General features: G+C 42.9%; 1 protein-coding gene and 1 pseudogene across 2 annotated transcripts; one reads left to right on the top strand and one right to left on the bottom strand.

Moving 5' to 3' along the window:
* Positions 1–10,460: 10,460 nt before the first annotated feature.
* LOC127337816 (U5 spliceosomal RNA) lies at positions 10,461–10,573 on the top strand (annotated as a pseudogene).
* A 412-nt stretch (positions 10,574–10,985) lies between these two features.
* LOC127336734 (uncharacterized) lies at positions 10,986–19,063 on the bottom strand. 2 transcript variants are annotated; one of them, XM_051363573.2, is made up of 8 exons: positions 18,671–19,062; positions 18,093–18,215; positions 17,536–17,621; positions 16,483–16,533; positions 13,678–13,837; positions 13,507–13,575; positions 12,551–12,658; positions 10,986–12,050 (listed from the first exon to the last, which is right to left on the bottom strand). In XM_051363573.2, the coding sequence occupies exons 1-8, from the start codon at positions 18,932–18,934 to the stop codon at positions 11,073–11,075; spliced, it is 1,839 nt and encodes a 612-aa protein (XP_051219533.1). In that variant the 5' UTR covers positions 18,935–19,062; the 3' UTR covers positions 10,986–11,072. The 2 variants fall into 2 exon arrangements, with proteins under 2 accessions (XP_051219533.1, XP_051219534.1); XM_051363574.2 differs by lacking the exon at positions 16,483–16,533 and having other exon boundaries at positions 18,671–19,063.
* Between the last annotated feature and the right edge of the window lie 1,528 nt (positions 19,064–20,591).

Below are 20,591 nucleotides of genomic sequence, written 5' to 3'. Positions count from 1 at the left end.
AGCAATGCTCACTTAAAAAAGCTAACTCAATACTGCCGATTGATTTTTCTGAGCTAGCAAGCTATGTACGGCTGCCAATACAAAGCTGGATTTGCTCGATTTCTTCAGGTGGCAATGACGCGGGGTCGCACGCGACACCAATGCGAGCTGAGGATGAGGAGCAATCCTCAGAAATTCAGTGATTTCATTAACGATCTTCAGAATTCGACTGTACACTTTTAATTCCTATCTCTTTCTCAAGCCATATCTAGCCTCGTGAAGTCAGGACTGCCTTATCTCGATGCTACTCTTCTGGCTGCAGCTGCTACCCGCGGTATGTATGGCGTAGGAAGCAGCTTGGCAATGTGGAGCAGCGGAGCGATTGGTTATGTTTAAGTTTTGCAGTATTACGATTTTGGGGTCATTCAACGAAGCAAGCTTACAACCAAAATGCAACTAGGAGTACTACCGATTAATAGATTTTTTTCATGGTGTGACCCTGTCGATCTTTTATTCTAAGAGGAAATCCACTATTTAACTAATACTATCTTCATCCGAAGGCTTAAGGCTTATATTTTTTTTAGAAAAGTCAAAACAAGTAAAGTCAAAGCAAGTAAAGCTGGATATAATATTTTGTAGATAGCATATTAAAATATATTTTATTATCTATTTAATAATATTAATTTTATATTTTACATGTTAATGATTTTTATAAAAACTTAATCAAACTTAACGTAGTTTAACTTGCTGAAAAAAATATAGGCCTTAAGCCTTGGGATGGAGGTAGGTTCGGAACTTGCCCTCTATTGATTGAATATTTCCTTTTTATAACATCAGTTTAACGAATAAACTTTTTTTTGTGTTCTTTTTTTGCACAAACTAAACATTTTATTTTTAGTTGGATCAACAAATCAATATTTATTAAGGTCACCTCACATAAACAGGGTTAGAAGAAAGAACAAGAGTTATATGTTCATTTGGTTCTTTCAACCGATTGTTCTTGTTTGATATTCTTATAAATCTTAGACTCTTGATAAGTTTGGTCAGATTGTGCAAAATATTTTTATCACTCTTGTTTCGTTGCCATAACTCTTTTCTCAACCAAGTGTCATTGCAATTTTTTATATTTTTTCACCCGTTGCAACGCACGGGCACATTTCCTAGTTTTGCCTAAAGGTACGATCGGTATCTAGAAAAAGTATGTACTGGTCTAAATATTGTCATAACTACATATGAATGTGCACACTAAATAATACAAAAAAAAATCATATTTTTGATGATCATGTACAGTACCAAACATGAGAATGACAGATCGAGATGCTTTTTTTGCGGGGAAATAGATCGAGATGCTAACGGAAGCTGACAAAACTAGTACTAGTACGCACTACCAGATCGAGTGCTACTACTCTGGACCATGGCGAGTAGCGCTACTACAACTAGAAGCAGCGCGAGCTCGGACGGACGGACGGACGGACTCGGAGAAGATCCGACGCAGCTCGGGCGTACCGCGCGGAGGAAAGGGAGACTGGCGGCGTGGACTGCGGGAAGGCGCCGGGACTTGGCCGCGGACGCTGGGAATCAGTCGGAGGGAGTGGTGGCGGCGGCCTACCCAGCGGTGTCGGGGGCAATCTCCTCTCCTCTCGTTACTGTCGCGCGATGAGGTGGAATGGTCTGTGGTATTTTGATCGCTGTTGGACTGCTCAGCGTAGAATGCATCACGGCCTCGTCGTCGACGATGATACATGTGCCTTTTGCAACCAGGAGTCTGAAACCATTGCCCCATATGCACAGCTAAATCTGCTAAACCTGATTCTCTTTTCAGCAAGTATACTATTCATGTATATCAGAACAAAATTTCCTGCAATTTTTGGCATGCACTTATCTGTTGACAATTGCAAGCTCATAGCAAATCCTGACTTAGCATGCCAATAAATCATGGTGAGCATTGACTGCAGTAACATACAAACTCTTAAGCGTTGTTCAGATCAAGGTGTGCTTATCCTTGAGGTGAAACCTGAATCTTTATCAATTATCTAGGAATGCTTTGCAGCCAGCTCGGTCAGACAATTTTTCCGGTTACATGGCATTCACCATTTTGCCGAAGCAATGTTCTGCAAAGTCAATAGTAGTCTCGCACATAAAGTTGAAATGGCCAACAGTTTTAATACCAGCAGTCAATTAGGATTCATAAATATATATGGCCTACGAAGCACCGATACGGCAAGACGGATACGGCGATACGGAGCTTATTATAAAGCTTGATGATTTAGAAGAGAAGCAAGTTGGTTCTAGTAAACACGTGTACAGAATCAGGAGACAAATTTTTGTGACCCGATGTGCAGCTTCATATTCTTTCGGTTTATTGCAAAAGAACAGTGAATTCTCTTTGTGGGATTTGTCACTAGAAATGAGAACCAGTTGGTAGTGGGAACCTGGTACTGTAACCTCCTCTCATGCATTCCCGAAACAGAGTATCTGGGCCATGGACATTCATCTTGAGTTTTACCAAAATATCTTGACTCCTCAGAAAGAGTATCTTTGGCAGTCTGCAGCTTTGAGTTCTTGTCATTCATGAGCACATGTGCACATCGATATCTGCTTGGTGGAATTTATCACTTGAAATGAAAATTTGATGGCAGCGGGATCCTGGCATATTAGCTCCCTCTCAAGCTGTACTGGAAGTGAATATTTGTTCAGAGGTGAGTTATCTTGAGGCAAGCTAATCGCAAGGAACAAAATCATGGCTTGCAGGATTTATTTACTGCCAGGAGAGGTTGTTTATGATTAATGTCTCGTTGTGGAGTATTGCTTGTGTGGCAGCTGAGCTCATGCAACTTAATTTAACAATGATTTTTTTTGCTTTTGCTGTTGCCAACAACTTTTTTTTTTCTTTTACTTTTTACCGTAAAAAAAACCATTGTTGGCAACAGCAAAAGCAAAAAAAATCATTGTGTGTGTGCGTTGTGCGTATTCCTTATAAGTACCACATGCACCTCAGTTGTTTTTGACGTGCAAAGACGTCAACAGCCACAAAGGGACTACAGAAATAATAAACGGAAAACTTAACAGAAAACAGATCAACAGGTATTGGCGGATCTGGACGGTAGGATAACACTTGTCCTCAAGGTTAAGATGAGAACTCCAGAATCAGTGACACAGCTGATTGACTGCATGAGAAAACCTAGCAACCCTTGAGGTGCTACGGGAGCTATACCCTCTCATCCCAATTATCTAATTTCCCACCTCATGCTTTGCTGTTTCTCACTCTCAAATTCTAAATTATCCTCGATTACTTACTTTTGCTAATCCCCAATTCGCTAGGTTGTGATAGGGAGACGGCGAGGCCGGATCGCGAGCTGAACATGGAGCTGGAGGGAAAAGGGCCCGCAGGCGCGGTGCACGGACGCTCGCGCTGATCGTGGTGGGCGGATCACGAGCTGGATCTCGGGTGGGCAGAACGCGAGCTGATCGCGGATGGCGGGTGATCACGGCGGGCGTATCGCGAGCTAGGGGCCTGATTGGTTGCCCACAATCCTATTTCTCGCTTCCGGCAGGCCAAAAATCGTGCGTTTGGTAGGCCGGTCCATCTCAAAACCTTGGCCCGCACGCTCCTCAAAGCACCATTTTCGCTGCACGCGGAGGAACGCTCGATTCCTCCGTTTTCCGCGAGCCAAGCTCGGCGCGTCCGAAAAGGGGAAAAGCTGCGCCCCACCCGTGCAATCTGGGAGATGGTGCGAGCACGCGCGGAGCCACGAAAAGCCGGCGGGAGAAATTTTGTCACTTCCTGCCGAATTGAGCCCCTTATATCACCGCACGGCTCACCACCGAAAATGTCGTCTCCATTTCTCCCCATTCGAGCTCTGCATCCCGGCGCGGAGGTTCACCGACGGCCAGGTAAGAGGCGGCGACTACCCGTGTAGGAGCTCGACGGCGGTGGCAAGCGGACTTCTACATCTTCTCCGACCTTGGCAACCGGTTCTTCTCCGATGGCGGTGAGTCTCGTAACCCTAGCTCCGTAGGATCTGTGAGCTTTCCGTAGATGGGAGTGGTCGATTAGGTAGATATGTGACAGATTGTAGGCAGTGCATAGTAATCTTTACTCAATCTTGCTTGCTACATGCACATTATGCTCTCTGCTGGCTAGATTTCTTCTCATGTAGCCATTGATGTGTGCTTCAAGTTAGCTAGTCCATCTGTTATTTCACTACTTGCTATGTAGATCTGGACAAATTAAACCTCTTGTTTGTCATATTAGTAACCATTCGTGTTAGATCTAGTTTTAATGTTGGTAATGTACAAGGTTGTGATCTACATTTACATTTTCTCTTGCAACTGTGAACTGTATTAACATTGTACCTCGACTGATTGATGACGCCTTTGTACATGAGCACTACCTAGGTGTACACCCGCGATTAGTTCGAGCAGGCCCTCTTTGATACCCAGGACCATATGTCCTTAGTTCCTGAGACCCAGCTAGCACTCACTTACCCGCATGACGCGGAAGTGAGGCCGACGCCACCCTTGCGTTCGCTGGTTGTTGATGAACAACACCTGGCAGATGAAACCTTGAACGCCAAGCACAAGGCGAGCAAGGTTGGTAAAGCACACACCACAGGTGGGGGGCTTAAGTTGGGCAAGTCCACTATGAAGTGGCCACCTTACCTCTCCACCTTCGTCATGAACCAGATGTGCTCCATCCTCAAGAGTGGCGTCAGGACAGAGAAGGGGTTTAAGGAGGTGCATCTGAATGATTGTGCCAAGAAGATCTTTGAGTACTGCTAGCAGAAGGTGTCATCAACGCAGGTCTACAACCACCTGCATAAATGGAGATCGAGGTGGATCCATATCAGCAAGCTGAGAGACCTCAGCGGTGCTGGATGGGATGAGGACACTCACACCACCCTCCTGGACGACGAGCACTACATAGGCCATGTCTCGGTACTGACCTCTCAATTGCACACTAATTCAATTGCACACTAGTTCACTTGCACACTAATTCAGTTGCACATCTATAACATGTATCCTAACCACCTCTTTGTTCCATGTATTAGGCTCACCCAAAGGATAACGAGATCTTTGCCTTCAGCCTAGCCACCGGCAAGCACGCCATGGGCTCTAATGAGCCTCTGGGAACACCTTCTGTAGATGACCCTGACACTCGGGACTCTGATACGGTTGTGCTTGATGATGACTACCAGCCTGCCTCTCCTGGTGTTGGCGCTAGCGCTGCTCCTCGTACAGGAGCTGCAGCAGATGCTGAGAAGAAGAGGAAGAGGTCTGTCTTCGTTGAGGAGGACGTTGGCCACATGACCTTCATCACAGAAGCTGTCAAAGCGGTGGCGCAGGCCATCACCAATGCTTCCCCTCCCGACGTCCACCCTGCCCTCTACTCCGCCGTCATGGATGCCTCGCCTACCTTCAGCTCAGAGGCGAAGATGGTGGCTCTAAGCCACCTCTTCGACAACAGGGCCCAGGGCAACGAGTTTGTCCAGATGGGCGAGGACCACAGGGAGCTCTGGCTTAGGACCTTCCTGGGCAAGCACTACTACGTCTAGTGCTCCCTTGTGCTGGGGTGGTGGTGATGCATGCATGATGAAGACGACGACGATGTTGGTTGTACATTTTGAAGTAGCTAGGACTTGACGAACAATTATTCCAGGGCATGTACATTATGTGAGGTGGTACATACTAACCCCTCACATGATGCTAAAAACTTGCGGTGCTGTGGGTGGTAGGATTACATCCTATTTTGATGTGGTGGTAGGATGACACCATAGTAGCTAGTGTGATCGTTAGTCAGATCACTCTAGCTAGTAGATTGAACTTATGTGATGCTTTTGCCTATATGATCATGCATGCTTACATTGCTTAGCTTATGTTCTTCACTCGTCTTGCAATGCTATGTTCCTTGATATGTTTCTTATGCTCTGTCTTGGTAGAAGTTCAACTGGTATGTTGTCTACTATGGAATAGTGTCAGACGTGTACAGTTCGTGGAACGAGGTATGGCCTCTTGTGAATGGATACGAGAACAACTTCCACAAAGGGTACAAGACAAGGGAGGAGGCACAAGAAGCTTACTCGAAGTTCTTATCGTAGCAAGCAGGCTACTACATGCCTCCACAGGTCGAGATCCATGAAGCTCCACCAAAGATCGCTGGTCACGATGAAGGGAGCAGCCTCAAGAAATTCATCATCGTCGTCCTTGTGATCTGGATCATGTATCTAATGCGGTCATAAGCTTGTGTGATCACTTGTAATACCCTAAACCCTGGACTCGTCGATGGTAACCTCACCAACCGTGCGTGCAAGGTGACCCTATCGGGCCTTATGCCAGATGCCAAACATTGTGCGTTGCATCAACGGAGGCGAGAAACACGATTTGTGGCCTACCAAACACAAAGGCCTTTACTTCTCCCCTCATGCAGCTAGTAACATTGTTGGGATCCAAACGTAGTGCACAACATAGCACAAGCTTCGTTTCTCCTCATACGGCATCGAGCGGGCCAAATGAGAAAACACGAAAATTCCCATGCGAGCAACCAATCAGGCCCTAGATCTTGGGAGGGCGGAACGAGAGCTGATCGCGGATGGTGGACGAACGGATCGCGATCTGGTCTGACCATGGGTCTGTTTTGAAATCAAATCGAATACAAATGGTTTCTCTGTAAATTGGTTGTCAGTTTAAATTTTGTTAACCCGCGTAGATTATTTTGGGATGGAGGGAGTATTACAGCTCCACGATTTCATGGCCTCTTAATTCAAGTGTCTGTAGACTCGGCGATTTTGCCATTAGTACAAATTTGGGGCCGCGTGAATGTTTACATCTATGACACTTTGCAATTTATTTTTATTTTGTTCCTAACCATGTCCGAAACTTTCCTAACAATGTTGTCAGCAGTACAAGCCAGGGGGCACCCCAACATTGGACCAAGCTTTAAAGATTATGTCTTATTTGTATGTGATGTAGATTTTCTCGAGAACATATGCACCTGTCTAGAGTGGGGCTCGGCATACGTACAAGGTCCGTGGGTAGACATTCTGTTAACATTGTACGCACAGTCTCACAGATTGTTGTAAAACACACACACCCCGGTGCACGATTTTTCGGTAAATTAAACATACTCCCTTCGTTACACGAAGATTGTTTAAAATTTATCAAAATTTAGATGTATATATCACCTAGGTACATCTAATTTTTAACAAATCTCAAATAACCTTCACGGGACGAAGAGAGTCCATCCATATCCTCCATCCCTCCTAGAAAGATGGATAAATCAATTATTGGAGCATGTTCCGCACTCGCAAGCATCGTGGAAGCACCTACAGTCTACGTGGAAGCAATTTGGGCAAACCATACGCTTCCTCACCCCGTCACATACAATCCTACAAGATTTATCGGCGCACTTTTCTTCCATGGGGATAACTGTATAGTTACACCCCGCTTCTGCCAAATCTGGAAAAAAATGGAACCATGAAAAGAATATGTAATTAAATTGTCATACATCATGCCCTGACCTAGGATTGATAAAAATAATTAAGAACGTACGCACACAAGAATGGAAGAAATACTGAAGTACCTACCGGAAGAAAGCATGGCTAAGGTGACGGGCTGATCGACAGGAAATGTTGTTCTCCTATATGGTTGGTTATTTTACTTGTGGGTTGTGAAAGAGAATGACCTCTTATAATGGATGTGACATGAATATTAATTGCTCTAATATTAAAATCACATTAATGCAATATAATACTCCCTCCGTTCCTAGATATAGAGTGTATAGTTTTTGGCACGGAAATTAAGAAACACACATTGGGGGCAAGTTACACAAGTTTTGGGCAAGATTACCCCTGAATTAATGACGTGACAAAATAGAGGAGTTTGCATGAGCTAAGAAAATGCAATCGAATCCATAAAAAAATGTTCAAATGAGTGGTTCACCGCAATACACCTTATATTTTGGAGCTTTTTTCGAAAAAACTATACACCTTATATCAAGAAACGGAGGGAGTAGATAAGATATGCTAAAATAGGTAGCAATTAAGGGAATTAATTTATATATATATATATTATTTTGGGCAGTCAAAGATACTGAATATCTATTTCGGTCCAGCTCACTACTTGTGGATTGTGAAAGAGAATGACCTCTTATAATGGATGTGACATGAATATTAATTGCTCTAATATTAAAATCACAATAATGCAATATAATAGATAAGATGTGCTAAAATAGGTAGCAATTAAGGGAATTAATTTTGTGATATATATATATATTACGAATATCTATTTCGCTCCAGCTCACTGCATGCAATTTGTTTTATTTATCGTAGCCCATATATTAATTGGAGTAAAGTTTCTCTTTCCTTCATGTAGCGGTGGAATTAATCAAACGGAGGAGGATCCGTGATTAGGAAGGATATTATGTAGTCTCGAGGGCCCAACAAAAGTCGTATCGAAAAGAAGATACAGTCTCCTTCTTTTTCATAAGAATTATCTTTCCACGCGGAAAACTTCTCACAACTCAACTTTAGATTCCATCCTCGAGAGTTGTGACCGCCCTTTGGGCGGGGTCGCAATGCAGATACGACAGATTATATCTATTTTCGTCCAGCTCACTGCATGGAATCTTTTGTATGCACCTAAAAAAACGTTGGGTCTGCATTTTTCATGACGCAGTTATCTATGGCGTATTTTGTTTTTGCAATGCTAGCACGAGCGCGGCGATTACAGGCGTGCCTCGGTGTTTAAAAATGCTAAGGCCCACATGTCGTGTTGTAGTTGTCCCCATCCTTGAAAGCATGATACATATGCCGTCGGGTCGGACGCATTCATGGTAAATATATGGACGGACAAACGGAAGAAAAAGAGATTCATACCGCGTAAGAGGGCGAACCGGGTGGCACTGCCATTTCTTCGAACAAGTTGCGGGGAAGAAGGACATCGTCTGGTGCCAAACACTTCGGGGTCTTCCTTTGCATGCCTCCTGAGGAGCCGGTTACCGGGGTGGTGTTGAGGTCGATGTTACTTGCCGAAACGGTTAGGAAAGACTCGCCGACCTCCGACGACATGACCCTCGAGCCGGAGAACCGGGATGGCACCGTTGTGTGCCCTTGAGCATGAGATGAGAGTGGGGGCTTGTTCACGAACGAGCCAGAGCTCGTCGTACCTGCAGGGCGTTGGTCAGCGCCTGCCCGTTGAGAATGAGCACAACTTGGACGGTCATGGCCTCAGCGTTAGCGCGGGCCTTAACGGTGGCGGGGTGTTTCAAGGGCTTGGCCCTTTCTTGGGCCGCAGTGGTAGCGGCCAGCCAGTTCTTGATGTTGTCTCCGTGGACAACGCGCTTCTTCAACTGTACCTTCCTCTGCTCCAGCGGGTTCTCCTTCTTCGGCTTGACCACACCAGGCATGATGGCCTTTTTGGGGCGATCCATTTGACCCAGGTGTAGAGGCTCTCCCTGCGTACGGCGTGATCACTGATCAGTGGATTTAAATTTGTTGCGCTCATCGTGGGATCAACAGGTGTGCTGTCGTTAGTGTGCATATACGTCATACGTGTGTGAATGTGCATATACGGCATACGACTTTTTTTTTGACAGAGTAATAACCTTTATTATTCAAACATAGTCATATCTGTTACAAGCCTAGGCATAAGGAAACTGGGAGGATCATCTAACCAGGAACCCAAATTGGATCGGCTGGCTTGCCTAGCTAGTTCATCAGCTGCCTCGTTGGACTCTCTCGGGCAGTGGTGAAAGGTTACTATACTACAAACTCTTTAGCTAATTTTACACACTCATTTAAAACTGCAGCTTCTGGTCCCCGGAACTGGGCATTGCCGTTTAGAGCGTCCATGATCATCATGCTATCCGAGTTGACGACAATCCGATTGCAGCCCATATGTAGTGCTAGTTGGAGGCCATGTTGCACTGCTAGAGCTTCCGCAGTATCAACGCTATCAGCCGCAGTAATAACATGATTACTCGCTCCAACGAAGAACCCTTTGGAGTCACGCAAAATAGCTCCTGTATGTGTATCTATGTCAAATGCTGCATCAGTATTTAGCTTAATTAGCCCTTTGTTCGGTTTTACCCAACCATGCCTCTTCACTCCCTCCTTCCTCGTTGTCGCTGCTGCTACGTAGCATACGACTTTTATTGAGAGGATTTTTTTTTGATGGATTTTATTGAGAGGATTGAGAGAGAGGTAACCAGGTTTAGTAGAAAGGTGTGCGTTTCCCTCAAAGAAAAAAAAAGGAAGGCGTGTGTAGTCTGGCGACTCTCGGTAGTGTATCAGCAGGCCCAGAAGCTCATTGCATTACCCGGCCGCGGACGCCTGGGCCTTTTCCACCCACATGTGGCTGCGCACGCTCAAGCGGAGGTTCTCAGAGGAGGTTGATTATTAGTCCCATCCCGCTGCTTGGATAGCACACAGCGCCGCGAGGGAGATGTATATCAAGTGGTCCAAGGCCACCATTCAAAAGCACCCAGCTGCTCAGCGGGCACAAAGCAAACTATTCTTTCGCCTTTTACTAAAGAATACCGTGTGCACACTGCAATTACCAGCATACGTTAGTTTTTTGAAGGGAATTCTCCTTCATTGTTAGGCCCCACAGTTCAAATCCAAAAAATATTATTTCTGTTTCTCACTCCATTTTCAACTTTCTGAAATATACAAATTATAGATACGCAAGACATCCTAAGTGAGAAAAAAAAAGCATGGAGGTAAGGCTCGTTCTCATGGAGCCCAAACGAGGAGTTTGTGGCTTAAACAAGCTGCATGTACTGATGTACGGTTCTTAAGACGAGGCGAATCGACGAGCGAAGGCGCAATGCTCTGGGGCATGCGAGACTAGCTCGTGCGACACCTCTTCATACATTGGTGCATGCAGTCATATTATTTCTATGTTTATAAGACTTAAAACACAAAGGTTTGGGCTAAAATGTCATCCGTATTTGATGTAATTTTCAAATATAGACGTATGTGAGGATGAAGCACAAAATAACATAGGAATTCTGTAGCATATAATATTTTTTATTGCAACACATTGTCATTCAACTTGTACAATCAAAGAGCTTGACTTTAACATGTAGGTCATGGCTATTCGCAGTGACCCTCAGACTGAGGTGTTGAACATGTCGTTGTGGCCGTTTTCTTCCGCCACACAACGGTGTCTTTCTCGCCAGAATCCTTGGCTGGAGGAGGTGGTGCCACCGGGGTCTCTACAGCTTGTTCACTCTCCTCGTGCCTTATGCCTTGTATGTTTTGCTCCTCGGCTACAACATTTACTGTTTCCTTCTCTAACTCCTTAGCTCGGTCCTTGGTATTTTCATTATTCTTCTGTAACTTCTGAAGCTCACCATTCAAATCCTTGTGCAGTTTCTTTTTACGCTTCCTAGATTTGTTCGAAACCTTGTTATTTAATCTCTGAATCTGAGCATTCAGTTTCATGTCGTGAGCCACAACAATTTCCATTTCCTTCTTTGACTCCTTCGTTCGGTCCTCAGCCTCTCTATTCTTCCCCCTCAATTCATTCAACTCATTCTGCAAATCGATGTTTACAGCTGCAAGATTATCATAGTAGAACTTCAACTCCGCAGCTCGGTCCTCAGCCACCTCTTTATTTCTCTTTAACTCCCGAAGTTGATCATTCAGTTCACCGTTGACAGCAATAACACTTTCCATTTCCTTCTCTGACCCCTTAACCTGATCCTCGGCCTTTTCATTCTTCTCCTTTAATTTCCCTAGCTTATCATGCAAATAAATGTTTATGGCAAAGGTCAACTTCAAAATTCGATCGTCGGCCTTCTTTTTATTCTTTTTTGACTCCTCGAGCTGATCATTTAGTTTCGTGTAGTCAACCATAATGCTTTCCATTTCATTTTCTAACTCCTTAGCTCGTTCTTCGGCCTCCTTTTTATTTCTCTCCAACTCCAGGAGATGATCATTTAATTCCACGTTGTCAGCCACAATTTTTTCTAGCTTATTTTTCCACTCCTTACCAAGGGTCTCCATATCTTTACTTATCAGCCATGGTAGGGTTTCAATGCTCTCCTTGCCCTGGCTTTGCATTTTAACCTTCAAGAAATTGTGCAACAATCAAGTTGGACTATATATACAAGGGCCATTATTCACAAAAAGAAAATAATGCACATTTAACTTGACAAAGTATTGGCTAACTTAATATGTTCCCTACCTGCTGGTAATGCAGAACATGCTGGAAAAAAAATTCCCATACCCAAAATAGTACTTAAATTCCAATGCACATTTCACATGTAAAACCAACTTCAACCCATTAGTTTTACTTAACTGAGAAACCACCACCTTCCAAACCTGCTAGTTGAGATCAGTCTGTAGGGTGATTAGTTCATTTTTTGAGTTAATCCACACACTTATACTGACTTACGAGGCTGCTATATATTTGCGGACATTATCCATCTCAGGGTTCTAATGTCATCAAGATACAAGGAGGTCATATATATGCATGAAGCTCCTAGAGAACCTCGCTGCCAAAACCATGATTCTAGTATCATTCAAAAACTGGAAATTTAGCAGACTCGAATGTCATTTGCACTCACCTTTTTGTTGTTTTGTTTGCGCGGGTGATCCATCTTCCATTCCCAAGGTTTTTGAGGATTATCTGATGACCAAAGCCCTTGACGTGCCTCTCTCGCTTGTTTCTCCCACTGAACAAAATGATTAATCAAGATGTAAGAGAGAAAATTCCGCCCGTTGTGACTAAGGAAGGGGAAATCACATCATGTACCCATGCCTCGTGGAATTATGACTACTGATTAGTAATACCCCCTCCGTTTTTATATGTAAGATCACACTAAGATTACAAGTACCATGGCAAAAAAATAAAATGATCAATGTATGCTTAAGCCGTTTTTTTTTTGAGAAAGTATGCTTAGGCCCAGTTCTTTTGGCGGCTTCTCGGAGAAGCTGCTCTCCCCCCAGTTTCCTGGGGAAGCCGGTTCTAAAATTTTCCGAGGCTTCTAGAATAGCTAAGGCTAAACTAATTTGGAAGCCTCACAAAATTTTGTCACCGGCTTCCCCAGTAAGCTGGGGGGAGGGCAGCTTCTCGGAGAAGCCGCCAAAAGAACTGGGCCTTAAGCCGTTGGTAAAAAGCACTGCAAGCCAGCTTGTTTGCGCTGCGAACTCCAAATTTACGGGATTAATCACTGCGGTTGCAAGCCGGCTCGAGCGTGCATGAACATCAAATGCATGCATGCATGCATGGTTGGGTTGGAGTAATTAATGTCCATCGGCTCCTGGTTTGAGCTAGGTAGTTAACAAGGAAAACATCATCAATTTTGCCTTATTTAGTGTTAGTGGTCTTACACATATTGGCAAAATATATTTTTGATAGTGGCCTTACAGGCAAAAATGGAAGGAGTAACATGCATTATATGATAAGTTATGGAGTATCTTCAAATACATGTTGGTACGTACAAAAAATCCAAAAATATGTACATTAAGATGCAAAATATTTCCATTATCTAAAAAACAAATTTAAGATGCAATATCTCACTCTTGCCAATTCGGGACGTGTCTCGCCTGTTTTGAAATACCAGGCGAAGCCCCTTTTCAACATTTCTTCCTGAAGAATTTAGACACCAATCACAATAACTATCTCCAAAAACCAATAGAGAAAAATAAGATTGAAAAGATGTATGAGCTAGATTAGGAATTTCTGTCTCACTTGGATAAAGATTCCGTCACAGTAGATGTCGCCAAGATATCTTCCATATTGGTCCGTCCCATACACATTGATCGTAATACACTTCCCCCCAATAAGCTTCACCAACTCATTCCTTGCCTCATCCCCGTGTTCCATTTCTAGCTCCGGTGCATCAATTCCCCTGTTGATTCACAAAAGTTAATGCGCTACTATCTTTTCACGGCCCTTATAAAAGTCTATGACATGGGATCTAAGCATTAGTCAATTACTATATAAAAAAGTAGTTCATCGAATGTGTGCATGTTTTTTTAGTGACTAGAAAATATACAGTGCGTTGCTATGGGTTGATTTTTTACTGGATGTAACTATTTTATACTTCCTCCGTTTCTAGATATAAGCCATATAGTTTTTGGCATGAAAATTAAAGAATGGATATTAAGGGAAATTACACCAGGATTGGGCAGGATTATCACTCGACAATTGATGTGAGAAAATAGAGGACTTTGCTTAAGATAAGAAAATGTAAACTAATCCCTAAGAAAATTGTCCGGACAAGTGGCGCAACGCAATACACCTTATATCTAGGAACGGAGGAAGTAATGTTTATTCATAAACCTAACAATTATGGCGCCCGATCCGACCAAACCTAACCCCCGTTGGCCCATTTTTTGCCCCCCCCCCCCCCCCCCCCAAATGTGTGTATTATTTTATATTTATTTTGGAACACAACTGCACATCACATGAGAAAAATTTGAAAGCTCAATGTACACGCAAGTAATTGTTCGATCATTTAGAGTGTGTACACATGAATTGTATGATCTTTTGTTTGAAAAATAAGTTGCTTTTCAGATATTTAGGACAAGTACAATGCATAGACGCTTAATCGAACGCATAAGGAAAAATATTGGTGGGACAGCACGTAGCGCTCATGCAAATATGGTCCTCTTCACCGTGGATCGCTATCTGAAGGCGTTAACGGCTAGGTGACCATCTGCGATTTTGCTGCCTGCTCATGGTAAAAAAGCTAGCTAAGAGTCGACGCAAGGTTGAATCTCAACGTCGGACATGATTGTGGCTTAACTGCCAGGAAGTATATCCTAGCGCCTGGCACTAGCGCCGACATTGTACATGCCCTTAGCAGTTCTTGTTTTTACCCGTATCAATTGTAACCAGAAAAATGGGGATGTTTAGCGTCAGAAGTGCATACAGGCTGGGATTAGGGCTGGCCATGCAAGCAAAAGACAAAGGTGCAACTAGCTCCAGACCTGACAGAGCGCGGCCATTATGGAAGGTGATATGGCAATGTCAGGTACTGCCGCAGGTCAGAGTGCTAGCTTGGAAGATCTGTCGGAATACGCTATCTACTCAACTGAACCTGGCACACAGAGGTATGGCTACGTCAAGCCTCTACCCGATCTGTGGCCAGGAAGACAAGGATACTTTTCACGTGTTCCTCCGCTGTCCCCATGCACGCGATCTATGGCGAGCTATGGCTGAGTTCTGGGATATGCCACCTGATACCATGTTGACACCTACTGGACCTGAATGGCTCCTCCACCTGCTGTTGCTCATCCCGGACAGCCAACATGCACCGACACTCATGACAATATGGCGGATATGGCATGCCCACAATTAGCTAACTCATGACAAGCCATGCCCCTCCATTGAAGGCTCTGGACGTTTTCTGGTAAGTTATATAAATTCTCTAATGTTGATCAAACAGTTTCCTGATGCAGATGTGATCAAGGGGAAGATGGCAGTCAACCCAGACCTAGGGTTTAAGAGAGCAGGGACTACTAGTGATGGGCGAGACCAAGCTGAACACTGATGGCGCCTTCGCGAGCAATGGTGCAGCAACAAGGATGGTGCTCCGTGACCACAACGGTGAGGTGATCTTTGCAGCATGCCGAGAGTTGCACCAATGTAATGATCCTACTGAAGCTGAGATTGCTGCCATCGAGGAGGGAATACGCCTGGCCCTACAATGGACAACACTGAAGTTCACCGTCGAGTCTGATTGTGCAGAAGATGTGGAGCTGATTCGAGAGACCATGCCTAATACCTCAGCTTATGCGTTTAGAATTAATATAATCCGTGAGTTCCTTAGGAAAAGAGATGTAAAAATCGTGAAGATTTGCCGTGAGGCTAACACTGTGAGCCATGAATTAGCTAAACTAGGTAGGACTCAGGGGAGAACTGACTTTTGGTTGAGCAGTGTACCCTAGGAAATCGCCATGGCGATTACGAACGATTGTAACCTATCTGTGGCTTAATATATCTCTTATCCACGCAAAAAAAATATTTGTAACCGGTTCGTACATTCTCTGGTAGCAAACATTGTTCTTTGCATATGTCTTGTTCGTTTTTTTCCCACAAGCTATGTGGTGCAGGTCTGTGCCTACCGTTACTATTTTATAGTCTTTACTCTGTAGTATTTACATTCCCGATCGATAAAATTCATGTGGCCAAATTCAATATTCACAATATAAATATCTTTGAATATTTTATTTGCAGTATTTTTTAATTATATTTTTTTTACACTATATTACTTAATACTTCCTTCGTCTCACGAAAGTTATCTTAGATTTTTCAAAATTTAAATGTATCTAGACACTATTTAATACGTAGATATATCTAAATTTAGATAAATTTCAGATAAATTTCATGGGACGGAGGAAGTAATATATTTGTATTTTTGCAAAGATAGTACCGAGAATTCAAAGGTATTTTTCTAGTTTCGTAGAAGTTGTACACAATTATGTGGATTAGGTAATCGGTAAATTTTAATAACATTACCATTCGCTTAAAGATTTATAGAATACATACCTCATCCTAATGCGGTATTTCTGTGAAGCTCGGTTGTTTGTATCACCTTTCCTGCTCAGAGAAACGCTGAATGAGGCCGTGTTTCCATGCCATTCCAAATACTCCCACCGTCCCATGAAAGTCGTCTGAGATTCATGGGACGGAGGGAGTAATAAAATGAGATGAAATTATATTATTTGTTGGCCCATGTTTCGGTTTCGATAGCGAGTCCCAAATGACCGGGTGATATGGTGGATTATATCTCGAATCGATCATGTTATGGCAGACTACACAAGGACTAATAGGTACCCCTCTGTTCTGCAAGGCCGTAGCCTTTAACGCCCCTTAAAACCAGCGCGCGCACACAACTCGCTATTTTCAAATTTTCTTAATTCCCACTCGCCAGGGGCATGGCAAAGAGCAAGTATAATAACCAGTTTATAACTTAGGTGACACTTTTACTTATGTGGAGGAGATATATACAAAACTAGCCCACTCTACGCATGCTCCTAGACAAATGCAATAAGTGTGAAGAAAGAGATACGGAGAAGATTGTAGAATGTAATAATTTAATAGCTAAACTTATAATTAAGAGCAAGCCTACTTACATAATTGTTTTTTTACCTACGTGAAGGAGAGAAACAAGAAAAAAGTAAAAGAGTGAGCTGTCATGCAAAAAGGTAGCTACATCATGTGCTTCTAAACACTTTGTGAGAATGTGAAGTAAGTCACATATCAATAAAGTAGTAGATCTTCAAAGATACTAACTATTATACATATTGACTGTAGAGCTGACTATAAAGGATATGTCTACCTCCGTCCCGGTATATTGGACTCATTATGAAAACCTATATGTCCGAGAACTGACTAAGGCCTAATTTCTATTACGTAACATTTCTTTCTCCCTAATTTCTCACGGCGGTGGAGATCTACTTGCATGCAGCAGTGTGTAAAAGATTTGCCAATGGCCCCCGGCACATGTCAAGATAAAGGTTTGTAGAGTACTTGACATGTTATAACCATCAGCTGGAGGAAAGAGGTAGGAAATTAATTACGTCAATCAAATTTGCGTACTTATATGATCCGCTGACGGCCACACCCGCAGCCTTCTTCACATAAGCAGTGAAGCCATCACCGTCTCCAATGCACCCTTTGGCAACCTGCACAAATGACAGAAATAGTAAAACAGTGCAGAAAATTAGGTAAAATAGCGTATGAAAGATCTACTTTAGGGACTTGGATAGCAAAATCTAAATCATTGCATGTCGTAGACTATTTAACTATATTTTTTACTCGGTTTGCTACGGGCCGTGGAATAACTAGCTATTCTCCACTCTGTCATAGAATATATATATTCGTGTATGCTGTGTTTTTTTAAGTTGCATTGTTCAGCCTTTTGATTCCAAGAAATGTTACAAACAACAACTTACCTGAATTTCATGAAATCATATGTATATTGAAGGATTCTACACATCCACTCCAACCTCATTTTCAGATCCCATGAATCGAATGGGCACAAAGTCTCCCTTTTACATCCACATCTCTATTATTTTCATGTGTTTTTTCTATTAATGCTTATTTAGAATCATGCGAATCAAAGGGTTATTAATTATGACTTATTTGTCTCTGACCGGTAAACTGTGGAGCACAAACTGCACGCCGTCCGGCTCCGGCAGCGCAGCAGGCAGCAGAATATCTATCCTGCTGCTTCTGCCTCCTCCATCCGTAGCACATTTTTTCTCGCAATTTTTCAACTGCAAGCAGGCATTGGACACAGATCAATCACAGAATTAAAAATATTATAATAATACACGAGTTTGTAAGAAAAATCACTCAAAGAAGAAGAAAGTGAGTGCTTAGATGCTGGCATGCGCGTATAGAAACGAGAAGACACATGATGCGTGAATTTTGTTAGTTCCTTGCCCTTTTTTACTTCTTGAAGCCTTGGAGACACTACTGTTAATTCTTACATTTTATAATAAAAAATACTACATTAGTAAAATACTACAGTAGTTTTATAAAAAAAAAACAAGAATTTTAACGATGTACTAGTAGTACTAGAACTGAAGTAAAAAAAATAGAATGGACCTAGCAGTTCAAGACTGAGTAAGAAAGAGTGGTATCAGGTCCACTAAGAACTTAAACCACAGTGTATAATTGATCATGTCCAGAGCAGAAACTGAGAAACATATGCTAGCCTAGGACGTACCATGCAGGTGCTGGTCTCGACGTCATGCTCTCCGGTGAGAGGCTGCAGCTGGTTTCGTGCTCTATCTGCAGCGCCGGCCTGGAACTGATCAAGGTTGACCACGGAGACCACCCGTGGCTGCTGGTCGAGGCTGCAGCCGCCAGGATGATCTCCGTTGACGCCGGCCCGGAGCTGATCAGGGGCGACGGAGGCCGTCTGTGGATGCTGGTCGCAGCTGCCTCCATGATCATCTTTCTTGATGCCGGCCTGGTGTGTGTTCCCCATCTAGTCTAGGTATAATCAGTGTGGCTCCGTCCGTCCTCTGCTTTTGTTCTCTGTAATATACTTCGTTGGGATCGCAGCTGAAGAGACTAGGGCATCATATGGGAGTATGTGGTGGGCAAGGGTGAGGCCTAATCGATAAATTAACAAAGTGGAAAAAGCTATATAGCTAATTAGCATAATGGAGTGGTGACATCTTTTTGTAAAGAAGTGGTCACACGCGCCCCACTTCAAAAGGTGATGTTACGTGTCTCCTGTCATTTGTCCTTCACCGGACAAAGGAACCTCCGTACTAATAACATCACTTCTTAGCAACACTAATCTATGCATAGACCGACGACGACGACGACCTTGACTAGTAACAGTACTAAACATATTTTCTCCTTTGAACATACACACTAATCATGTCACCAAATGGAATAGGCTTGTGATTTCCTAGACCCCTCTCTCAAACTTAAACACATGAACGATTGAGAGAGGGAACTTAAACAGTACTAAACAATTTGCACTTTAAATGGAATAGGAGATTAATCAACAAAAATAAGAGAAGGTCATTATCAGAGCACATGAGGAGCATAGAAAGTGATTTTGAACTTCAAAAATTCATTTTTTTTTTGCAAATTCAGCTAAAAGTTCAAAACGTAAAGGAAAATGTCAACCCAAAAAGAAGACCCAAAATATGATTTAAGAAATTCTGAAACCACTTTTATATACCAGAAATCCGTGTTCCACTAGGAAAAGACGTTCAAATGGGTTCATACGGCTTAAATCGATGTTGTACGGGGGTGCGCATGCAGTGAACACCAAATTACCTCTCAACGGTTCAATTCTTGCTTCAAGCGGAAAAAAATTGTGCAAATAAAATCGGTCCTAGAGAGTGCACAAGCATATCATATATATGAGTCTTATGCAATTATTTTTGACTGGTTCAGGCCGTCAAATTTGAGAAAACACTTTATGAACAAAATTTCCATGAAGACATCATTTCATTCTAAATAAATATTGTGAATGAAAGTCTGGTTCGACAAATATTCCAAGTTGATCGGATTCCATGCCCTAGTCACATGGCTCTCTTTTCCTCGCTGAGTGTGGACTTCTGCTCTCAGGAGAATATGCTTCCATTTTCTCGAAAAATCTCAAAAAATGAGTTCAAAAAAATTCATAAAATCAAGAAAGATGGTGTGTAGATATTAGAGTGAGCTATGCCAGGAAATTTTTGGAAAAAAATCAGTCATTTGAGGTCTAGCAAAAAAATAAAGAGGGGAGCTAGAATATCATTTCTAAAGTCTGAAAAAGGTGTTTAAGTTTGTTGTTTTCGCACAGCTAGCAGATGAATTGGAATTTGCATGGAACTTGAAATATGTAAAGTATATATGACTGGAAAATCATTTTCTGAAAGAGGAGCATGTGCTCTCGAGCACACGTCATAGTTTTTTGCTGTTTTCCTTGTGGCTTCTGTTACTTCGTTACTAAGCAATATACATGTGTCGCCTTTTTTGTCACTAGACTAAACCTTAGCTGCGCCTAGTTAAAAAGGATCCTGCAAAGGAAGAGATGGGACACAAGGAGGTGTGGAGGGCCAATGCAAAAGAAAGAAAAGGCTGTGCTAGGCTAATAATGCCACAGAGTGAATTATCTTTATGCACGGGCTAATAGTTCC

Source organism: Lolium perenne, chromosome 2 (genome assembly GCF_019359855.2).
Source record: "Lolium perenne isolate Kyuss_39 chromosome 2, Kyuss_2.0, whole genome shotgun sequence".
Taxonomy (NCBI): domain Eukaryota; kingdom Viridiplantae; phylum Streptophyta; class Magnoliopsida; order Poales; family Poaceae; genus Lolium; species Lolium perenne.
Note: the sequence above shows the minus strand (reverse complement) of the source record. Positions and strands in the feature narration are given on the sequence as shown.